The sequence below is a fragment of the Micropterus salmoides genome, unplaced genomic scaffold, assembly GCF_014851395.1.
Source record: "Micropterus salmoides isolate LMB-PRFRI ecotype aquatic unplaced genomic scaffold, ASM1485139v1 Ms_hic_scaffold_8, whole genome shotgun sequence".
Classification (NCBI taxonomy): Eukaryota; Metazoa; Chordata; class Actinopteri; order Centrarchiformes; family Centrarchidae; genus Micropterus; species Micropterus salmoides.
In genome coordinates, this window is record NW_024044570.1 from 9,643,551 (window position 1) to 9,663,407 (window position 19,857).

The window sequence follows — 19,857 nt, forward strand, 5'->3', positions numbered from 1 at the left end:
TCTGGGGAGCGTGATGCAATTTGTCCGAGCCAGTATCTCAATGAAAGAAAGCACTGTCATCCAGAATAACTGTGTTAGTTGACGCATTCTTGAATTCTGCACACAGTTCAACTGTGATTTCACTGCTGCAAACATTCAGAAGTCTATCCACATGCACAACTCCTCATACACACCAACAAAATACCTACAATATAATACATAATAGAAAAATGATTCCTTAACTGTATGTGGCATAAAATCAATGTTTAATATGGATTTATTCAGATAATCACTTAAATATGTTTAAGCTTGTGTTGTTTCTTGTGTCTTTTGTTAAAATCTTATTGAATTCTAGTATCCCAATTTGTTCTAACATATTTCTGCTTGATCATATTTCATTACATGTTTATGTCCATACTGTTGGGTTTTTGCATTGTTAAAGCTTAAACTCTGCTTTCAGATAAGACCTGTGTGTTAAAAATGATTTAATAATATGAATCTTTATTAAGGTCTTCGTTGAACTGATTAAAATATGTTTAGATAATGTTTGAAAATGTGATTGATAAATAATTTTAAAATTGATAAAACTGAATAAAAAAATCACAGATATTGGAGATTTTAGAAAACAGTCCAACCAGTCTGGCAGTGGCTTCAAACAGAAAGGTAAAGTATTTGACGCACACAACTCTCACTGATCATGAGCATGAAAACAGTGCTCAGTTTAAATCTCTGTTGTTTAAACATTCATAAATGTGAACAGTCAGTAGTACTCCCTACTACTACCTACTTGAAAATAAAGTACACTATTTTGTCATCCCAATTTGTCATCAAGTCTTAAGATCTGAAGACAAAGAAAACAAAAAATATATTGGCTGTTGATCTGAATGTACCTTTTGAATCCCACAATGCATTTGAAGACTGTCCACATATATTAATCGTCTGTGTCCCTCAAGAACATAACTGTTCATATTAATTCAATTCCTTATGATTTAATTTGAAATGAAATTTGAGGAGAATCTAGATCTTTCTACACCTGTTGAAGTACAGTAAAATTCACGTTGTGACTGTCGTATCCTTGGTTTTGTAGTTATTTTCCACCAGCTTTTATTGTAATTCTTTTTTTTTATCCCTTGCCTTTGTTCATCTGTTTCTATCTGTTCTGTTGTTTTGTTAATAAAGACATGGACTACACTGTATGAAACATTGAATGAAATATTTAATTCATACCTTTCTAGATAATTTTCTAGACTTTACTTCAATGTCCAAAGTTTCCAATAGATGGCAATAATGAACTTAAGAGAATTAACCACAATAACTCAAACCTAAAGTGGTTCTCCAACAAAAAGCCCACCTTGGTAGTATTACAAGTATGCTGTCAGATCTTTTTTTTTAAATGGCCAATGAATTTATACTTTTACATTGCAGAAAGTTCAAGTCTACAGCTACCTGGAGACTGCAGAGTTAATGATGTCTTCCAAACTGTCCACCTGAAAGAAAGAAAAAGACAGTTTGCCCTGGGCACAGTGTACTGAATGTTTTACCCTACACTGGCTTGTTTTCTTGTACTCTGCTCACACATACATTTTTCTAAAATTCTTGAATCTCATCTTAGCTTCTCTGGATCTTTGTTCCAATGACTGGCAGATGCTTCTCAAACCCTGTAACGGAGCTGATCTATGAAGACTGCTTTCACAAAAGTACACTACTACTCTCTGTAACATCAAGACCATTCTCAATAATTGTCTAATATTCTGCCTGTATCTACTTCCCTACTGCTACTACTGCTTCCCTGTAAAAGAGATGTATACTCAGCAAACTTCATCAATATAAAAAAACCCAATGAGGAATAATAATTAAAACAAATGAAGTAAATCAATATGCATGTGCTTATGTGTTTTTAAGTGTTTGTAGTAGGTTTCATGTAGAATATCACATAGGCCACTTCAGTTTTACCTGCTTGCCTTCTCCCACACTGAGGTTCTTCAGCTGGTAGACAGTCACTTGTCCATTACTGTCCCCTACCAAGACACAGTCTGTCCCTCTTGCAAACAGCAGAGATGTCACCTTCACACCGGGTGCAGCATGGTGCATGATGGTTGGGTTCAGGCTAAAAGGACAGGTTTGTATTTATTGAACAATAGATTATTTCTGGCTCATTTTTCAAATCAGATAAAAACATTGAATGAAGGTAAACGAGACAGAGCTGGAGACATACAGGTTCTCTGTCAGTCTGACTCACATGTTTGAATTCAGGTCCCAGATGTCCACCTGTCGTCCATTAATGGCTGCAAATATTGTGGACCAGTTTGGTGACCACCTAGCGGTGTACACAGTCCTCTGGGTGGATGTGAAGCTCAGCACAGGTGTAAAGCGATCCTGCTTCCACAGCTGGATGGTCCAGTCAGAGGAGCAGCTCAGGAACACATCAGAACAAAATGGAGACCATTCGACGTGGTTCACAGGGCACTAAGAGAGAGCAAGATCTATATTTAAAAAATGTTTTCATTTACAGTAACAAATCAAATTGTAGTAACGGATAGCTGCATCACTAGTCAACACAAGGTATTGTGTTATTATAACATGTTATTCAGTGCTCAGAATGTAAATGCCCTTGTTAAGAGGGTAGTCTCATGTGTTATACACACAATGTTTAATACTACTTTTATCATAGCGAGGTATTGGAATATTCTGTCATTTACTATGTGTGCATTTTCACATTTCAAATATCACTGAATCAAAGGTTTTAACCAGAAGGACTTACAAAGTGTTTTTGGTAAGTGTCCAGAAAATGCTCACTGTTGGAGAAGGAGCACTTGTGTATGGGGCCCTCCCATGTGCCAGCAAGATAGATACTGGAGTCCTGCAGGACAAGAGCAAAAACAGGAGAAATATGTGATATATTTGGAAGAGATACACAGAGAGAGAAACACACAACCTGGCAAATATTTAAATTGTCCTTATCAATACAGACTGCCAGGATGAAATAACAGCTTCACACAAAGGTGAAACATTTTTTATCCATAGATATATACGCTTTTTATCCTGAAGACTAGTCTAATATTTCTGTGACCAACTCACTGTTGGATGGAAGTCAACACAGACACTGGGAGTCATTGCTGGCAGAACACTGTCTGTCTTTTTCTTGATTCTAGCAGCATTCTTCTTACTATTTTGATTCTTTAGCTTCATCAGGTCTAAGGACACACATTTTTAGAAAACATAAAGCTTTTATGATTATTGTGTTAGAGCAATGCTATACAGGTTTAACCTCTAAATGATTCACATAATGATTAACAGCAAATCTTCTGTATTTTAACTGTTACAAGACAGTAAAGTTTGTAAAAAATAATAAATCAACATATATATTTTTTTAAATTCATTGGACAGGTTATGCTATAAAGTCAGGTCTAGTGATATAATTGAGTTTGTTGTTTTCCTGTGTTGTAAACTCAAAGCTCATCTGAGCTTGCTTTGCTACTAAATTATTAAAACAATATTCTAAATGGTATTGGGACTATAAATTGTTAAGACAAATGTCAATACCAATAGCGTTATTTATGAAAGGTCACCCAAGAGGGCAGTCTGAAGCTGAGGAGTTTATGTGAGGTGAAAGTTCATGGAATTGCCTCCGCTGCATCCAGGTTGAAAAAGACGCCAACTTAAGGTGAATTAGTTTAAAGCCGGCAAACAAATGAGGGGGAAAAAAGTAAACTAAACTGCCGAGGGTGTGTGCATCAGTGCGCTGGAGTCCTCAAAGACACTATTGGTGTGTGATTTCCCTTGTTTAAGAGTATTTATTTGATTTCAGTATTGATTTGCACGAAGTAGAAATGCTAATGATAAATTGTTTAATTAAAGCGGTGTACAGTTGATGATGTTTAATGGCGCTGTGTGCTTAGTTACTGTATAAAGGTGTCTACTTAGTATTAGACGTGACAATGTGGTTTGTGTTGTGTGTTTTATTTACACTATTATGGTGTTAATGGTTAAAATTTCAATTTTATTTAATGAAGTTAGTGTTCAGTATAATATTGTTTGTAATGCTTAAGACTTATAATTAACAGATATTCATCAAACACTTGTGGTTAAACTTTAATTACTATTATTGGTTAATTGGATTGGATTTTATCATCATATGTGTTAAACTGTAATTACTCTGTTAAAAGCATAACCTGTTGCAGACTACACTACCTATGCAGTCAAGACCATTGCTGCAGAGGAGCCACTTGGTAATCCTGCCATCTGCTGACACAGAGACGAGAGCTTCTGCCCTGTCATCCTCTGATAATCTCATCTCTTGTGAAATCCAGTTCACCTGCCACACTGGATGCACATGCTTTTTGGGACACGAACTACAAAACAAAAATATTAAGAAACAGAAAAGGGGTTTGGTCTAGTAATTTCTTTTTCTTTCTTCAACGTGTGATGTCGGAGTTTATTTCCATGTTAACTGTCTACACACACACACGCGCGCGCACGTAGTCCTCACCTGCTGTTTGCAATACATGCCTTGTTGCTTTGACTCTGGACATTGTAGATAGCTATTGTGCCATCGTACATTCCCACAGCCAGCTGGCCGGGGTTGCTGGCTGAGAAATCCAGGGCTGTCACACAGCTATGACAGTGGTAGACACGCTCCGGCCTCTGCTCAGGGGGACACATTGAGAATCACTGTTGCTCCCAAAAGAACTTAACTGATAAATTGACTACATTATAGCACTTAACGATTTCACATGACACTTTGACATGTGGACAGGATGAGCCACCTGCCAACCTTGCGATTAGTGGACCAGATGCTCTACCTCCTGAGCCACAGCCACCCCATGAATTAAACATTTATTTAAGAAACACACAACAAAAACATTTCAGGTATTTCCTATTACCACTGGAAGATGATGGCTGAAAGGAAACAAGGGTAAAAATTTATTTAAAAATGTATATAAATACCGTAGGGTTTTTGAGGGACCAGCAGCAGATCAAACCAGGTTTCTGGTTGCTGGAGTCAAAGTTACCATAGCCCACTGCCAGGAGATCCTTACAGAGGGTACAGAGCACATCAGACCTGTACATGGAGCATTCATTCAACTTTTTAAACAAAGAGTAGTAATCATAGAACCATAAAAAAGAAAATTTTGCCCATTTTAATTCTAAGTGGTACAAAGGGCAACTCCTGTTATTTAGCTATTTTGTTAATCATTCATTTGCTTTTAATCTTACCATTAAATGCTTCACACAGTCTAGGCACAGTTGTTTAAGTATGGTAAAGTGCAATCTGCAGATATATTAACATGATTTCACTCTTGAAGAGTGGAAGCAGTTCAGGCAGCTTCAACACTGAACAAAAAAATGCTGGTGTGCAGAATTTGTTCTGCTTTTAGAAAATAGCAGACGGTTTGGGTGTTTTGGTGTTTGGCCTGTGTTACCAAGTTCTCCTTGTTCCAGGCCATGCTGGTAATGTTGCGTCTTCTGGTGAGCTCACAACTGAATGCCCAGAGATGCTCCAGAGTTGGAGATAAAGAGCTCTCCTCACTCTGTCCCTCAGTCCGAGTCTTCATCGTGCTGTCAGGGTCTTACACAATAAACATTATGTATGTAGTAAGCAGAATGCAGTATTCAAATACAGTTATATTTTATAACTGACCAAAATGTTTGCTGCAGATGCAGAAAGGCTAAAAGTTCCACAGGGTGGTGCAACAAAGTGAGGAAGTAGTGATAACTTGAGTTTACCTTCTATGGGCAGCAGTCTATACGCAGCCAGCTTGGGTTGAAAGATGTGTGCCACGATGCTCCTCTCCATTACTAATAAGCTATGTTGGAATGACTCTGACGACATGATCAGTTGTGGGTCAGGCTCAGCTTTTAAACTGCTTCCACACATTTCCAATTCTAACAGTGAGCTAATGGTGCTGCCTGAGGAAATGAAGAATGCGAAAAGATAAGATGCCTGTTAAAACAGCAAAATAATATTAAATCTGTTAATATGTGTGGGATTGAATACTAAATGTCTTGAGAACAGACGTTTGTTAAATAAGGACTGAACATTAAGTAACTGTTCTCCCAGGTGCTATAACCTGTGCTGCTGCTGCTGCCGTTCATCTCCCTTCTCTTCTCCTGAGTTTCACTGGTGTTCACAGTCCTCTCTCCATAGTCAGCTTTCTCACTTTCAGGCGTCTTATTTCTGTTACAGAAAGAGTCATAGATGTCCCAGCTAGTAGCACTCGTGCCTGTGGACATGAGAAGGTTTCAAATAACTGTCCACTTTTGAAAAACTGAACACTAACCTGACCTGCACTAAAGCACTGCTTCTATCTAGATACCCAACTACATCAAATGAATTCATAACAATTGATTATCAGTTCAATTTTGAGATGTTTCTTCTTTTAATAAAACAGACCTGAACTTATAGACTTAAATTTGGATATGATTCAGACCGGTGACTTACTGCCAAGTTTACCTGTGTTTAATTATTGATGGGGTTTCATTGTCAGACAAAACATTTGAACTATGGTATAAGCTTAAGGTTTGAGTGAACTAAAACCACCACTAACAATTCCTATTGATGAATTTGGGCATGTCTACTACTACTTAATAAATAAACATAACCAAAAACAGAGTATAATTAAGCCTAACCTTCATCCACCATGACAATCGTGTCACTCTGGACGTGTTTGTTTTTAGGTGCTCCACTGAATGTCTGCATTGATCGAACCACATACTTATCGTTGCCCATTGTGTTCTTGCAAAGCTCAGCATAGTGAATGTTTCTCTCTCTGTAAGAACAGGGTGAAAATGTCAACAGCGTGTCGCAACTGAAGAAGAGTACCCCATGTCACTGGCTAGCATGTTTGCACAGAACATAAACTAGCGTGCACCTTCAAACGTACTGTACAGTGTGTGACAGTCGGTCAAAGACATAATACCACTTCCTATAAATCAGATCTTGTCTAATATTTTAGGAAACAAACAAATAGATGATTTTACTCACTTAATAGCTTCTGCATCATCAGCATCCTCTGACACAAAGGTGCTGGGTATGTCCAGCAGTGAAATGGTATCTGTCTCAGAAAGAAAGATGTCCACATCCTCACCCAACATCTCGTCTGTCACATGTTGTTTCACATTGTCTCGTTTCCTCTGCACCTCTGGCAGGGAACAAAAGACAAAAAATAATTATAAAGACTGAATATACATGTATAAAGTTAAAAAAAGAATATCTGCTGCTGTAATTTCATTATAATAGTAATAAAAGTGTATTCTGCTGCATATGGCAATATTTTATTGCATATAAAAATGTAACACTGTATTTTCAAAGAATTATTACTATACATATTAAAGACTCGTTTTAAACAATGCACGATATGATTATCACCTGGAGGAACAGTGATAATAATCAACATAATGATAATATATATAAAAAAGAATAGTAACCATATGGAGCTGGAGAATTAATTGGTACGCCCAGGATAGGAACACTGTCCTCAGTCTTATAAGTCAGTGAAGCTTTAGACAGGCTGGATGGTCGGCTGCTACCCATAAATGAACTGCAAAACAATGTCATTATTGAGCTGTAACCTTTTTATATACAGTCTATGGCTGTAACACACAGTCACACATCATATTCATTAAAAGAACATCTGCAAAACATCTGCAAAACACACACACACATATATATATATATATATATATATATATATATACACATATACATAAATATATGTATATGTATATTCATACAAGTATAAATCATTAATTTTTCATGGTGAAATTATTTTCCCCCCACCATCATCACTATCACCTTTATCAATAAATTTGTACATGAGACTACTGAGTACTGGATTGGTCATACTTAACAGAGCTGGTGGCAAGTAAAATGTTGCTTTACTCAATTTTTCCTGAATTCAAGTTGTGCCACTACAAATGGGTTGCACACCCTCCACAAATTATTTTTCAAATTAGATCCATGCCTGCTGTTTGATCTTCAAATCAGACAGTTTTATATGAAAGTTACCACCTGGTACCTGGAAAAGGGTACATTAAAACTTGAAGTGGATTTTGAGTGGTCTGGTCCTGAGCTGGAAATAAATTCATCCACAAAGAGTGTGTCTGGTTTGGGCTGCTTGTCTCCTGGCTCTGTGTGATACAGGGACAGAGGAGTGACGTTATTGCCATCATTGTCCAACACCTGCAAAGACAGGAACCACAGCCAGAATCAGTTAAGCATTTACTTTACGATTGTCCCTCATCAAGTACGTTTTTTACAAATACACAGAAACATATTTTCAATAAAACTGGGAATTCTGACATTATAACTAAATCTAAATATAACATGAACTTTGTGTGTTTTGTTGTTACTCTTAGCAAGTAAATTTCACATATATATGTGTTTTTGATAGAATTCAACTCATGCATAGATTGAGACTAACAAAAGCAAAAAAACAAACGTAGGCTACATCACTGTATTACAAACTATTGTGACTTTTAGTTATTTTCCTTTTATTTATTGTTTACCCGGATCATAGTTTTACTATTGTTGTTATTTGTATTATTACTAATTTGTTGACTTTATTTAAGGCTAAGGCATCATGTAGTTAACTTAGCTGCTGAAGGATTAAAGGTCAAGGATGTCTCTGTTAAATATAATTACAAAAACTTGAACTTATAACAAAAAGAGGGGACCACCACTAATTATTATCTTGTGCAAACAGGTTAATCATCTTGTGCACATGTTGCAAAATTAACTTTTCTGCCCACCAGCCAAATGGCTAACGAATGTTCAAACTGTACCAGCTACTCAGTAGATTAGGCTACCATTGTTTTTGGCTGGTGAGTGAAGTAGCTACCATCAATTTGCATAATTTACCAGTATTTGCCTGGTGTTAATTTTGAGCCCTCCTTGTGGGCACAAGAAAAGAAAAAAAATCACCTTTCAGGCTTTTAAGGGGCTCCGTAAATATTACTATTGTGACAGGAAATAAGAACTTTGAGAGTACTATTTAAACTTAACAGATAAGTTACCCGAACTGCTCTTCGGTGAGCTTGCTTGTCGCTCCTGTCAGTCAGTTTGATGTTGCTGCCACCGACCAAGATGGAACTTATTTTGGTTTGTGAACCTGTGCAGCTCAACATGTGTCTTTGACTGACTTGATGAATTGTCGAATGAGTCATTGCTCGGGAAAATCTAGGAGAAAGCAAAATAACACATTAACATAACAGTTAGGCAAGCACAGCTACTAGTTTAGGTAAGCTAACTAGCTTATGTGTTTCTCATGAGTTAACGTTAGAACCACTTGTTGTGAAACTAACTTATGAACTTCCGAATCGAGCACCACGCTAGTTTTCTTCATTTTTTCCCACAGGATATACGTTTTCGTGTTCTGTGCGTCTTCCCTACTATGAAAAAAAGCTTCTGTTTCTTTTAATAACTAACTTAGCTAACTGAGTATATTTCGCTCTCTGCGTTAAACAGCGGAGATCCTGCCCCAAGCTAACTTCGCTTCAACATGCCATGGCAACGTGACGACCCTCGCGCCCCTGTGTCAGTTTGGACTCCTCTAGGAGACATCTCGGAGGTTGAAGTTGGCTTCATACAGGTGGTTTTTCAGTTTACAATTTACATAGCAAAGTTTCCACAAATCTGAAACAGTACAGCAGTTTTTAATAAAAACCTAAATATATGTGACCTGGGCAGAAAAAAAAAAGTTAAAATATACCATTATTATGATGAAAATGCCTGCATGTCTGAGTGAGTGAAGGAAGGAGGGTCTGAATGGTTATGGATAAAGTTGACAGAAGATTGTTGCAAAATGCTTATTTCTCCACTAGGTGGCAGTAAATGAGTGAGATGCTTCAGCTTTTATTTTGGACTACTACAGTTTAGTACTACTATTACTTCTACTACTATTGCTTCTAGTTATACCTTATACCTAAAACTGCAACAACTACTGCTGCACGTGTTTCAGATACCATTCACATAAATTCCTACTTATAAAACTAAAGAAATCATAATAACTGTAATCACTCACTGCTACTGACCAACTATAATACAGACCATTTAGAGGTATTTGTACTTTACTTGATTATTTCCATTTCCATTTTGATCACTAGTTATAATCCAGTAATATATATAATAATCCAGTAATATCCAGCAATATATATAATTCTGAAATGGGGCGTTCTGCATAATACGTACTTTTTACTTTTGGTACTTTAAATAATGCAATACTGTGACTGATAACAGACTATTTTACATTGTATTACACTTGATTACACTGTATTGCTGCTTTTACTTAAGTAAACTATATGAATATTGTCACAGCCCGACTCTTGGATTGCAACAAAAACGGGAGACAAACTAAATAATACAGTAATTTATTTGCAACAAAATAAGCAAAACCAAACCAAAGCCATGGATGGGAGGTATCTGTAAAATCAGTAGTGAGGGGGAGTAAATGAGTGAAAATGTGCTGCATGGATCTTGTGCTTTAAAAAGGAAATAAAGCACAACAATGCCAAAATGTGAGATGAGGATATCAGCCCAAAGACCGACTGCTGCTCCGGCTTATATACATCGGACAGACCGGCCAAATGTGTGTCCCAAGTTGCTGATTACCCGGCCAGTTAGTTCTGCAGGCCTGGAGTCAGACAGCAAATCTACAGCAGTGTGAACCAAGCAGATCACAATACATCTTTTACCCCTGGAAAACAGAAATAGAGTAAGATACAGGCCTACCTCAAAATTGCTTTAGTTACTTTTTGTGTTGCAGAATTAGATTATTGATACAAAATATAAAATTTACTAACATATTATGAGATATCATTATAGGCAAAGCTACCCAGCAGTATATAGGATAAATTAAAATTTCACCTTTACCAGCTGCAACATTAAGATGATGTACACAATGCTGTATCTAATCCAACATGACCATTCTGCATAATGAGTACTTTTTACTTTTGGCACTTTAAGTATATATTGATAAGCCACTACTAACGTGGGGCGAAAGTAACACTGCAATTTTCTCTGAGCCCATACAATTCTGATATGCCAAATAGTATAAGCACAAAGAGTACACAATACTTAACCAGAACTACGATAAACTGGGTGGACAAGTAACACTTCTGCATAGTTATACTGAAGAATCTGTTATCAATCAGGGAAAGTAAATTCACTCAAGCAGACAGTTTGTTTGAAAAACTGGTTTCTTTCGACCCACTAATGAGGAAACAATACGCAACTTCTGTTCTAAGTAAAATTACACTGAAGTCGTTACACATTTGTACAAAATAGCACCTGGTATTTATAGGCTAGAACACATGTGAGCTGTTGATCATAACAAAAAATATTTGTGTATAACATTATCTTTTAAAAGTTTTGAAAAGTGTTTCAGTCACAGCTTTCCCCTACTTTTGTACTTAAACTTTTTAAATGCAGAACGTTTTACTTGTAACAGAGTTGGGTTTTTTTAAACTGTATTACTGCTAATATACTGAAGTAAAATATCTGAATATTTCTTCCACCACTGAAAAACAGAATTAGGCAACTCAAGGAAAATGCAAGTAGACTTAGGCCGACCTCAAAACTGTATTACACAGTAGGCTACTTAATGCAAACGTAGCCTATACTTAGTGACTTTCCACCCACTGTCTGTGCATAAAAAAACGGTAATAGAGATCTAGTGAGGGAATCTTGAGGGAACCTGTGTCAAATACTTCCGGACTACAAGATATATAAAAATCACGTGACCAGAGCGTCATCCCTCCTCTTTCACCGTATCATCCCCCCTCTGCACCGAGCATCCCAGAGATAGCGGCCGCGTGTCTGTGCGCCTTTAAGAGCCGTATATCCTGCTGCCCTCTGCACTAAATCTCCATCACTGCTCTGTGAGGGGGAGAGAAAACAGAAAGCCACGGCTATGTCCGCCAGCTCTGCTTTCAACGATGAGAAGGGGGGCTCGTCGAGTGTCGGGGAGCCTGAGTATGGTCACGACCCGGCGAGCGGAGGGATTTTCTCCTCCGACTACAAAAGGTAGGGAGCCACCTGCCTCGGTGCCGCTTGACGCCGTTGTTATTTGGCATATTGTGTGAGGTATACCCGGGAAGCTAATGGCGGGGGAGGTGCGGTGTGGATGTTGTTTCCTGTCTCTAAAGATGCATAGGAAGTGCTTTTTAATATCTGTGGACAGAATGCAACATAAAATAAACCCAGACTTAACTTTATTTGCTATATTTGTCCGTGATTGAAAGCGGTGTCTGGTTTGTTTTTCTGGTCGTGAATCTCTCACCGTGATTTGGTCGCTTAGATGGCGGACCAGTGCCGGCGTTAACCTGTTTTATATGTGCACTCACTGGTCGGTGTTAAAAGCAGTGAGGTTTTTATATTGGCAGCGAGCATTTAAATGTTTGTGAGGTGAGGTGTGAGAGGCCTGTCTTGGGGGGGGGGATGCCAGGCCTCAGCTCCGGCTTTTCAGCACCACCCCTGCTGGACAGCGCGCAGAGCGGCAGCGGCTCAGCATGTCAGATACACAGCGGTGTAGGAAATATTCAGATCCTTTACTTTGAGTTAGGGTACTAATACCACACTGTATAACTACTCTGTTACAAGACCTGCACTCAAAATGTTAGTCGATTGGGCAAAATAAGCTCCATATCTTGTTCAATTTAAACATCAAGACATGGAAAGAATTATTTTACACCCAAAGTTGCCACATACAGACTTCTTATCACACGCACATTTTCATGGTCCTAAGAACTAGACCACATCACCATTGTGGCATCTTACAAAGGCAACAAATAGTAACCTTGGCCTGTCATACTTGGTCAAAATACTGTATTTTTAGCTGGAAGTATTTACATTTAAATACTTCCTTATAATTGCTATATATGTCAGAGGTCAAATGCCTCTGGAGAGGTCAAGTGTCTTGCTCAGGGAAACATTGATGGATGTGTCACAGTGGGGAGTTGAACCTGGGTCTCTTACACCAAAGGCATGCGTCTTATCCACTGCACCATCACCACCCCTAAAGTATGAAAACAGATGTTTAATTACTGAAAGTATATGAAATCTGTGACCGATATTTTCATACATTCTGTCATTGTGTTACTAATGGATGGAATAATAGTGAAAATAAACTAATCCGCTTTTTGCTGGGGAGCTCCTTGAACCTCCTCAAGGACCCCAGGGGGTCTCCGAACCCCACTTTGAGAACCACTGCTTTACAGGACTGAGTGGGTCCCCAAAACCAGCAATTTCCCATGGCTCCGGGAGTTGTGTCTGAAGATATTGAACCCTAAAAGTGGCTTCCTGCCTAAGACGTTTTAGGGGCGAAAGTGACAACATTCCCAATATTTATACAGAACTTATTTCTGGTCCCAAATAGCATATACACAAGGTTTGAACAAAATAAAATGATCTGATTTGACACAGATCACATTTTATTTTATGGTTGAAAAATTAACTTTTCCGTGTTAACTGGAACTATGTAATGGAAATTATCTCAAGCCCAGTTTGGAATTTCTATACTGAAATTTCTTATTACTTATTGGCTGACATATATACCAATATGATATATCTGCCGATATTGGTTGTTATACTGACCAGGCCAATTTATCGTTCTAGTGCTACTATCCTCCTAACTGCAACATGCATCGACAAATTTCTCATTTTGGAGGACAACTTGTCAGTCAGGCATCCTGCACGGGAACAATTTGTTATCCCAGGAACATTTTTGCACAGGATGATTGTTCTCAGTCTGACCAAATGACAGTGCCGGGACTGTAGGGACTCTATATTAATACAGCAACTTTCTGATAAAGAAAAGCCAATAAAACACATTGTACTTCAGGTAGAGTTTTCTTTCCCAGCGTGAAGATGTGAGATGGCAATAATAGGTTCTCTGTGATTCCCAGGAACCTAAAACTATCAATCTAAAACCTTATTCCAAATATCAACAATCCGCTCCTTGGTTTTGCTGACGTTGTAAAGTGTGGGTAGCATCTTGGAAAAAATAAAGGATAAATCAGTCTTACTGCAAATACAGTTGATTTTTGGTTATGGCGCAGTGGATAAGACGCCTGCCTTTGGTGTGAGAGACCCGGGTTCCAATCCACTGTGAAACACAAATGTGTCCCTGAGCAAGACACTTAACCCCTAGTTGCTCCAGAGGCGTGCAACCTCTGACATAATTAGCAATTGTAAGTCGCTTTGGATAAAAGAGTCAGCTAAATGAATAAAAAATGTATATTGGTTCTTTTTATTGCCATACGATGTCATTAAGGATAACATCTGAGAGACTAATTGGGCTGAGGGTTAACGTCTGGCCACCAACTCCAAGTTGGACCTTTACTGTAGCAGCTTTTGCGCTTGTTCACTATTATTATGCTTTTTCTTCTGTAACATGTCAACATGTCTTACCTGAAAAGGCCCTCTGAAAAAATTATTTGGTACACTGGACTCTTTTTGTGTTTTGATTTGTTCTTGTCACGACTTGTACAAGCAGAGAGAAAACATGCTGCTCTGCAGTTTTAAAGCTGATGATACACGGGGCAACTTTTTGAGCAATGTTGCTGGGCAATCTTGCTAGTGGCAAGTCCGACTTTGTTTTGAGCAGATAGCGGCGGTACGGGGCGGGTGGAGTGGTGAGGGAAGGGGATTACGATAGTAATCTTTACTCATTACCATTGACGGCAACGTTGCCCTGCACGATTGCTCTAAAAGTTGCTGTGTGTATCATCAGCTTAACTGTGACGCCTCTACAGCTGTGAGCCAACTGACACCTGATCCAGCTGTGATCAGCTCATCATCAGAAATGGTTGGCACTTAATGTGATGCTTCAGAGGAAAGGATGTCTTATTTCTCTAAAGACACATTTCCGTGTTTCTTCTCTCCTTGCATGATTTCTTTGGGTTTCTATGTGCACCCCTGGTTGGAGTAAAAAAAGGATGTCATGTCATGTCATGTTCCTGATGTGAGTAATAAATACATATTGATATTGAGTGATTACAAACAATAAACAGCGTGTGAGAACAACGGTACAGTTTCCGAACACACTGCATCAGTGTTTCTATTGGTCAGCTTTGCACATCTGCTCAGTCAAAGTTAATCAAAGGGGAACGCTGTCCCCCGAGTCCGGAAGTGCTGAATAAGGGAATGCTTGAATTTGTCCATTGTACAGGCTTCAATAAAATTGAATGGGAAACTATATGTAGGACAAAAATGTAATGTGAACATACACAGTCCTGAGAAGAGGTGTAATCAAGCAAAATAAGTGAAAGCAGCAGTCAGGATTTGCAGTTTAATTCTTGCTTCTTGTACTCTCGCTGGTTATCATCCGTTGTTGTTAAATGTTTCTGTTGGATAGCTATGCTGACTAACACTGCTAACTGCATTCATATGACTCATCAGTGCCCATGTACTGTGAGTTATTCTGCATGTCTTTAGATGTGTCACCCTCTGTGGACATACAGTGCATCTCAGCTTCATTTGAAAATAGAGAGAGATAATCTGTTCTTGACATTTATCACTTTGATATTACAATAATATCCTTCTAGATAAAGTCTTTAAAAGTGTTCGCTGCATAAACTTTTTTCCCATTTTGGTAATGGTTTTGTGTGAGTAGAGGCTTATTTTGTTATTATATTACTATACCATATTTATTTATTAAGTTGTGGATATATGATTTGGAAACTTTAGTTTCTGGGAACTTGAAACAAACTTTTGTCCTTTTAGAGGTTTGTGTATTTTTGCCTGCGGTCATCTCACCTGTTTTATTGTGCATTTATCTCAGTTTGGAAACATGTGTAAGGGCACTGTTTATTGCCCCAGTGTTGCCTCGCTGAAACAGAAGAGTAAATGTGCCAGCATCACTTGAACAAGCTTCACTAATAAATACTGCTGCTTCACCATAATTTACCAGCAGAGGGAGCTCGTTGTTTATGGATGGTAGATGTCATTTGTGGATGTGGAAATAATTAAAATAATACAGAGATAAACATAGAATAAAAATACCCAATGAAAACATAAAATAAAAACAATAACATTAATAATAAAACAGATTAGACATGTTAGAAATAAAAATGTGTACTATAATAGTATAATTAATTAATAGATTACTAGATAAACTTTCTTTTTTTTTTAAAGATAAGTTTTGAGAAGTGATTTAAAAGATGCCACTGAAGGCTGTTCGCTAAACGTTTGTCATTTAGCTTGGAACTACTTTTGGTAAAGTTCTGCCTTCATTAATTAATTCAAGTGCAGGCTGGGCGTTGTTATGTAGATCTCTGTTTGCAGAAGTCTGTGTCTGCTCAGTGAAGGCAGATTAACCAGTTTGTCAACATGACAGTGAAATCGCTGACTCGACCTTCATTTTTGTCTCCTTGGAAACACGGCAGATGTAAAATGTTGCTTCAGTCCTCAGACCAAGTCAAACCAATCTCTCTGTGTTATTACTCTGAGCAATAAACACGTGTTCCTCTCTTGTAAAAGGTATTTACTGCCATTCAGCGTGAAATTACTATTGTTACTATTAAGTTTAATAAGGTTGTTGATCGATGTCAGCAGTTATTTCTTGGAGATTACAGGCTGTTTGTTGTCTGTTCACGTAACAATCCTTTTGTATGGTTGGTCTTTTTGGCTGTGGGATCTGTTTTTTTTAAAGCTGGTTTAGACGCTTGCTCTTTTGTGAAAATGAAAAAATTTCTGTCAGATACATAATTTACCATGCCAAGAACATCTATGTATTTTTGGAGTATCTTTGCTCCTCAAAAAGTGAAAAAGTACCCTTTCTTAAAGGAATAGTTCAACATTTTGTGAAATTGACATTTGCACCTTCTTAAGTTAGATGGTATTTAACTAAGCCCAAATTAGCTAGCCTGACCTGTCCAAAGGTTATAAAACAGGCCCACCATCTTAAAGCTCATTAATTAACACATTTAATATTGTTTGTTTAATTCTTACTAAAGCCAAAGTGTAAAATATGACAAACAACAGAGCCAGGCTAGATGCTTCCCCCCATTTCTGCTCTTAATGCTAAGCTAACAAGATATTGGCTGTAGCCTTACTGTACAGATATTAAAATGGTATTGATCTTCTCATCTAACTCAGGACAAGCTAAAAGAATTGTATTTACCAAAATGTCAAACTTTTGTTTCACACTGTCAGGTTGCCAGGCACCAAGTGGAGACAAGTCATTGCACCCGGCCTAGAAGAAGTTCAGCACGTAACCCCTTGTAAAACCACAATTTGTCGATTTTACACTTAAGCTTATGTACGGATTAAACAAACGAGATAAAACGTATTAAAGAGTGAACAGCTGTTGGTAGGCAGATTTTATTTCCTTTAGAGCCAGGCTAGTTTTTATGCTAAGCTGAAGGATGTAGCCTTTCACTTAGCATACAGACATGAAAGTGGTAACAGTCTTCTCATATAGCTCTTGGCATGAAAGCAAATAAGTGTTTTTCCACCCAAAAAACACATGCATCAGTATTTTTAAAAAAAAACATCAAAGACAACACAATAAAGCTAAAAGTCTTATTTTGAACATGGTCCCAGTAGCGGATGATGATGAATTATCCAGCTTCAGGACTTGCATTACATACAGAGTATTATTTATTAATTTATGAAAGCTTTCATATATTCTTTTTGAGATACTGTCACAGTAAGACTCCTTCATTTAGAGAATATGAGACTGCCGCACTGCACCCAAAAGCAGACATAAAAGTTTTGAAGAGAAGTGGAGGAGAAAATCTTAAAAATGCTTTTAGATAATAGTTGGCAGCTTTAGTCTTCTGTAGTCAGAATGATAAGAGATTTACAGAATTGGATCTTCTTAGGATGTTTTAAATAATGACTATGCTGGTTTTTAGTTTTTTGCTATTAGATGGAGATTATTTAGACTAGAAAAAAAAGAGATCAAAGACTCCAGTTTGTTAAACCACCAAAACTACTTACTAAACAATTGCAGAAATAAATTTTATCAGTTTTACATCCAACATTACATTAGAAAACAGTCTGTGCCAGGATAGTCACTGTCAGTGTAATTCACTGTAAAAGCTGCAGCCCCGGGGTGTATGTCTTTATAACATCACAGGTTAAAAATCTTATTAGTCTTTAGCAACTTTCAACAAATCTTTACTGAGCTGTTAGAGATCACAGGATGTGCATATGTGAATTGCACTTGAAGGCAGTTATTTTCGTTCGAGCCAAAAAGAAATGAGTGGGAGAGAGAGAGAGAGAGCGAGAGTGAGAGTGAGAGAGAGTTGTCCTCATCACGACACTGCCAAGAAAGCTGAGTCATCTAAGAAGAGAAAAAAAAGGCACCTCAAAATATTAAAAATGAATAAGACAGGGAGATTTTTTAAACATAATGAGACAAGTAAGAAATATTTAAAAGCATCTGTCAGGTATCGGAAAAGGTTTGTTGGCAGTTAGTTCAGATGAAGGCAGCTAAAGAAAGCTGTGATAGAGTTAATATGAACGAGGGAAGCAAGATTTCTAGCTGTTAACGTGAAGAGGTGGAGCAAAGATGACAAGCATGAAGAGGGGGAGTGATAACGTTGCAAAAGATGGGGGAGGCTGTGTCATTGTTAGAGAGCTCAGATGGACATATTGTATACAGAGAGAGAGAGAGAGAGAGAGAGAGAGAGTAGAGAGAGAGAGGCAGTAGAGAGGTTGGTGCAGCAGCAGCAGCAGGAACCACATGAGCAGCGGGAGGAGTCGCGAGAGGAGAGGCTTTACAGCAAATAAAACTCCACGCCCCTCTCTGCTGAGCATCCATTTACTGAGCAGCTGATGTCTGCTGCTTCACTGGATGCGTACAGACTCAGCAGTAACAGAAGACAAAAAAAACCCAAAACCCTATAGCACACTGGGGCTCTGTTGGATTTGGATTACAGCACTCAGGCAGCAAAGTATAGCAACCTTGCCACCGTGGAGGGGGAGGCACCAGAGCATTTCTGAAGAGCTTTGTTGCATCATTCGTGCAATAAATGTCCACATTGGATGTACTTAACCTCGGAGGGAAGGAGTACAGAATCTAACTGAAGCGTGTCTTTGCTGTGTGAAAACTGTCTGAGGAGGATCTGGAGAATTTCATAGACTCGTTCAACCGATTAACACGGAGGAGTGGCTTCAGAAAACTGCAGTCCTTCCACTTTATCTTCCCGGGATTCCACAGGTTGCTCTCCAACCTCGAGTTTCAAACATGACCACCATGCAAAAGCTGCTGCAGCTGCCGGTGAACGCGGTGAACATCGTGAAGACGGTGCAGAGTCAGGTCCAGGGGCAGGAGGAGGACAAGAGCCCTGTGCTGACCCCTGACAACGGGCAGCAGACCTGGTACAATGCTCTGCAGCCTGATGAGCTTCGTCACCTCCGATCTGGAGGTACTGGAGGTGGAGGTGGTGGCAGAGACCATGAGGAACGAGCACCACTGGAGGAAGGTGGTGGTGGCAGTTTCCAAACACAACCTTTGCGGTAGGATAATACAGGAGAAGCCAAACCTGTTCAACCCTTTCACGTTACAGTTATTTTTAATGATGTTCCTTTCCAGGGCAGATTACAATGAGTGCAACTGCATGACAAGCTCAAAATGTTGAACCAACGCAAATTAGTGGTTCCTAGCCTGGAGGTCAGTAACATGTTGCAAGATAAATAATAAATAACAAAACGGAAAATAAGAAAAATATTAGACCTTGCTTTTCTTCAAAGGGACACAAGCCAAAAGGGTTGGGGGCCGAGAGTTTAAACCTCAGAGTGCACAGATAAAAAGTGTAGCCAGGTGTATAGAGTATATAGACTTTAGTATAGACAGTGTATATACTTTAGGGTTGCAACTAACTAATTTTCATAGAGTAATCTGCCGATTATTTACTAGATTAATCGACTAT

General features: G+C 38.3%; 2 protein-coding genes across 9 annotated transcripts in view; one reads left to right on the top strand and one right to left on the bottom strand.

The window, feature by feature from the left end:
• Positions 1-1,173: 1,173 nt before the first annotated feature.
• On the bottom strand, positions 1,174-9,411 carry LOC119893870 (dynein intermediate chain 4, axonemal-like). The gene is made up of 17 exons (XM_038706248.1): positions 9,283-9,411; positions 8,995-9,157; positions 7,998-8,161; positions 7,408-7,520; positions 6,965-7,121; positions 6,610-6,749; positions 6,051-6,203; positions 5,707-5,889; positions 5,403-5,548; positions 4,927-5,013; positions 4,469-4,623; positions 4,171-4,331; positions 3,058-3,173; positions 2,741-2,839; positions 2,219-2,445; positions 1,933-2,086; positions 1,174-1,466 (listed from the first exon to the last, which is right to left on the bottom strand). Exons 1-17 carry the CDS (start codon positions 9,321-9,323, stop codon positions 1,422-1,424), a joined length of 2,304 nt encoding a protein of 767 aa, XP_038562176.1. The 5' UTR covers positions 9,324-9,411; the 3' UTR covers positions 1,174-1,421.
• A 71-nt stretch (positions 9,412-9,482) lies between these two features.
• The window catches only part of LOC119893869 (AP-3 complex subunit beta-2), a 53,245-nt gene continuing 42,870 nt past the window's right edge, over positions 9,483-19,857 (top strand). For 4 of the 8 annotated variants that reach the window (XM_038706243.1, XM_038706247.1, XM_038706244.1 and 1 more), the window contains exon 1: positions 11,816-12,001. In XM_038706243.1, coding sequence (XP_038562171.1) covers positions 11,889-12,001 — 113 coding nt within the window. In that variant the 5' untranslated portion in view covers positions 11,816-11,888. Of the gene's footprint in view, positions 9,570-11,815; positions 12,002-19,388; positions 19,445-19,857 lie in introns of those variants that run through there. The other 4 variants (XM_038706239.1, XM_038706240.1, XM_038706241.1 and 1 more) reach the window with 2 other exon arrangements.

Excerpts from the sequence above, each read along its gene's own strand:
- LOC119893870 (XM_038706248.1), bottom strand. The coding sequence starts at position 9,323 with ATGAAGAAAACTAGCGTGGTGCTCGATTCGGAAGTTCATAA. Across the intron at positions 4,332-4,468 it reads GCATGTATTGCAAACAGCAG|TTCGTGTCCCAAAAAGCATG; the intron begins GTGAGGACTACG and ends TTTGTTTTGTAG. Across the intron at positions 2,446-2,740 it reads ACACTTACCAAAAACACTTT|TGCCCTGTGAACCACGTCGA; the intron begins GTAAGTCCTTCT and ends GCTCTCTCTTAG.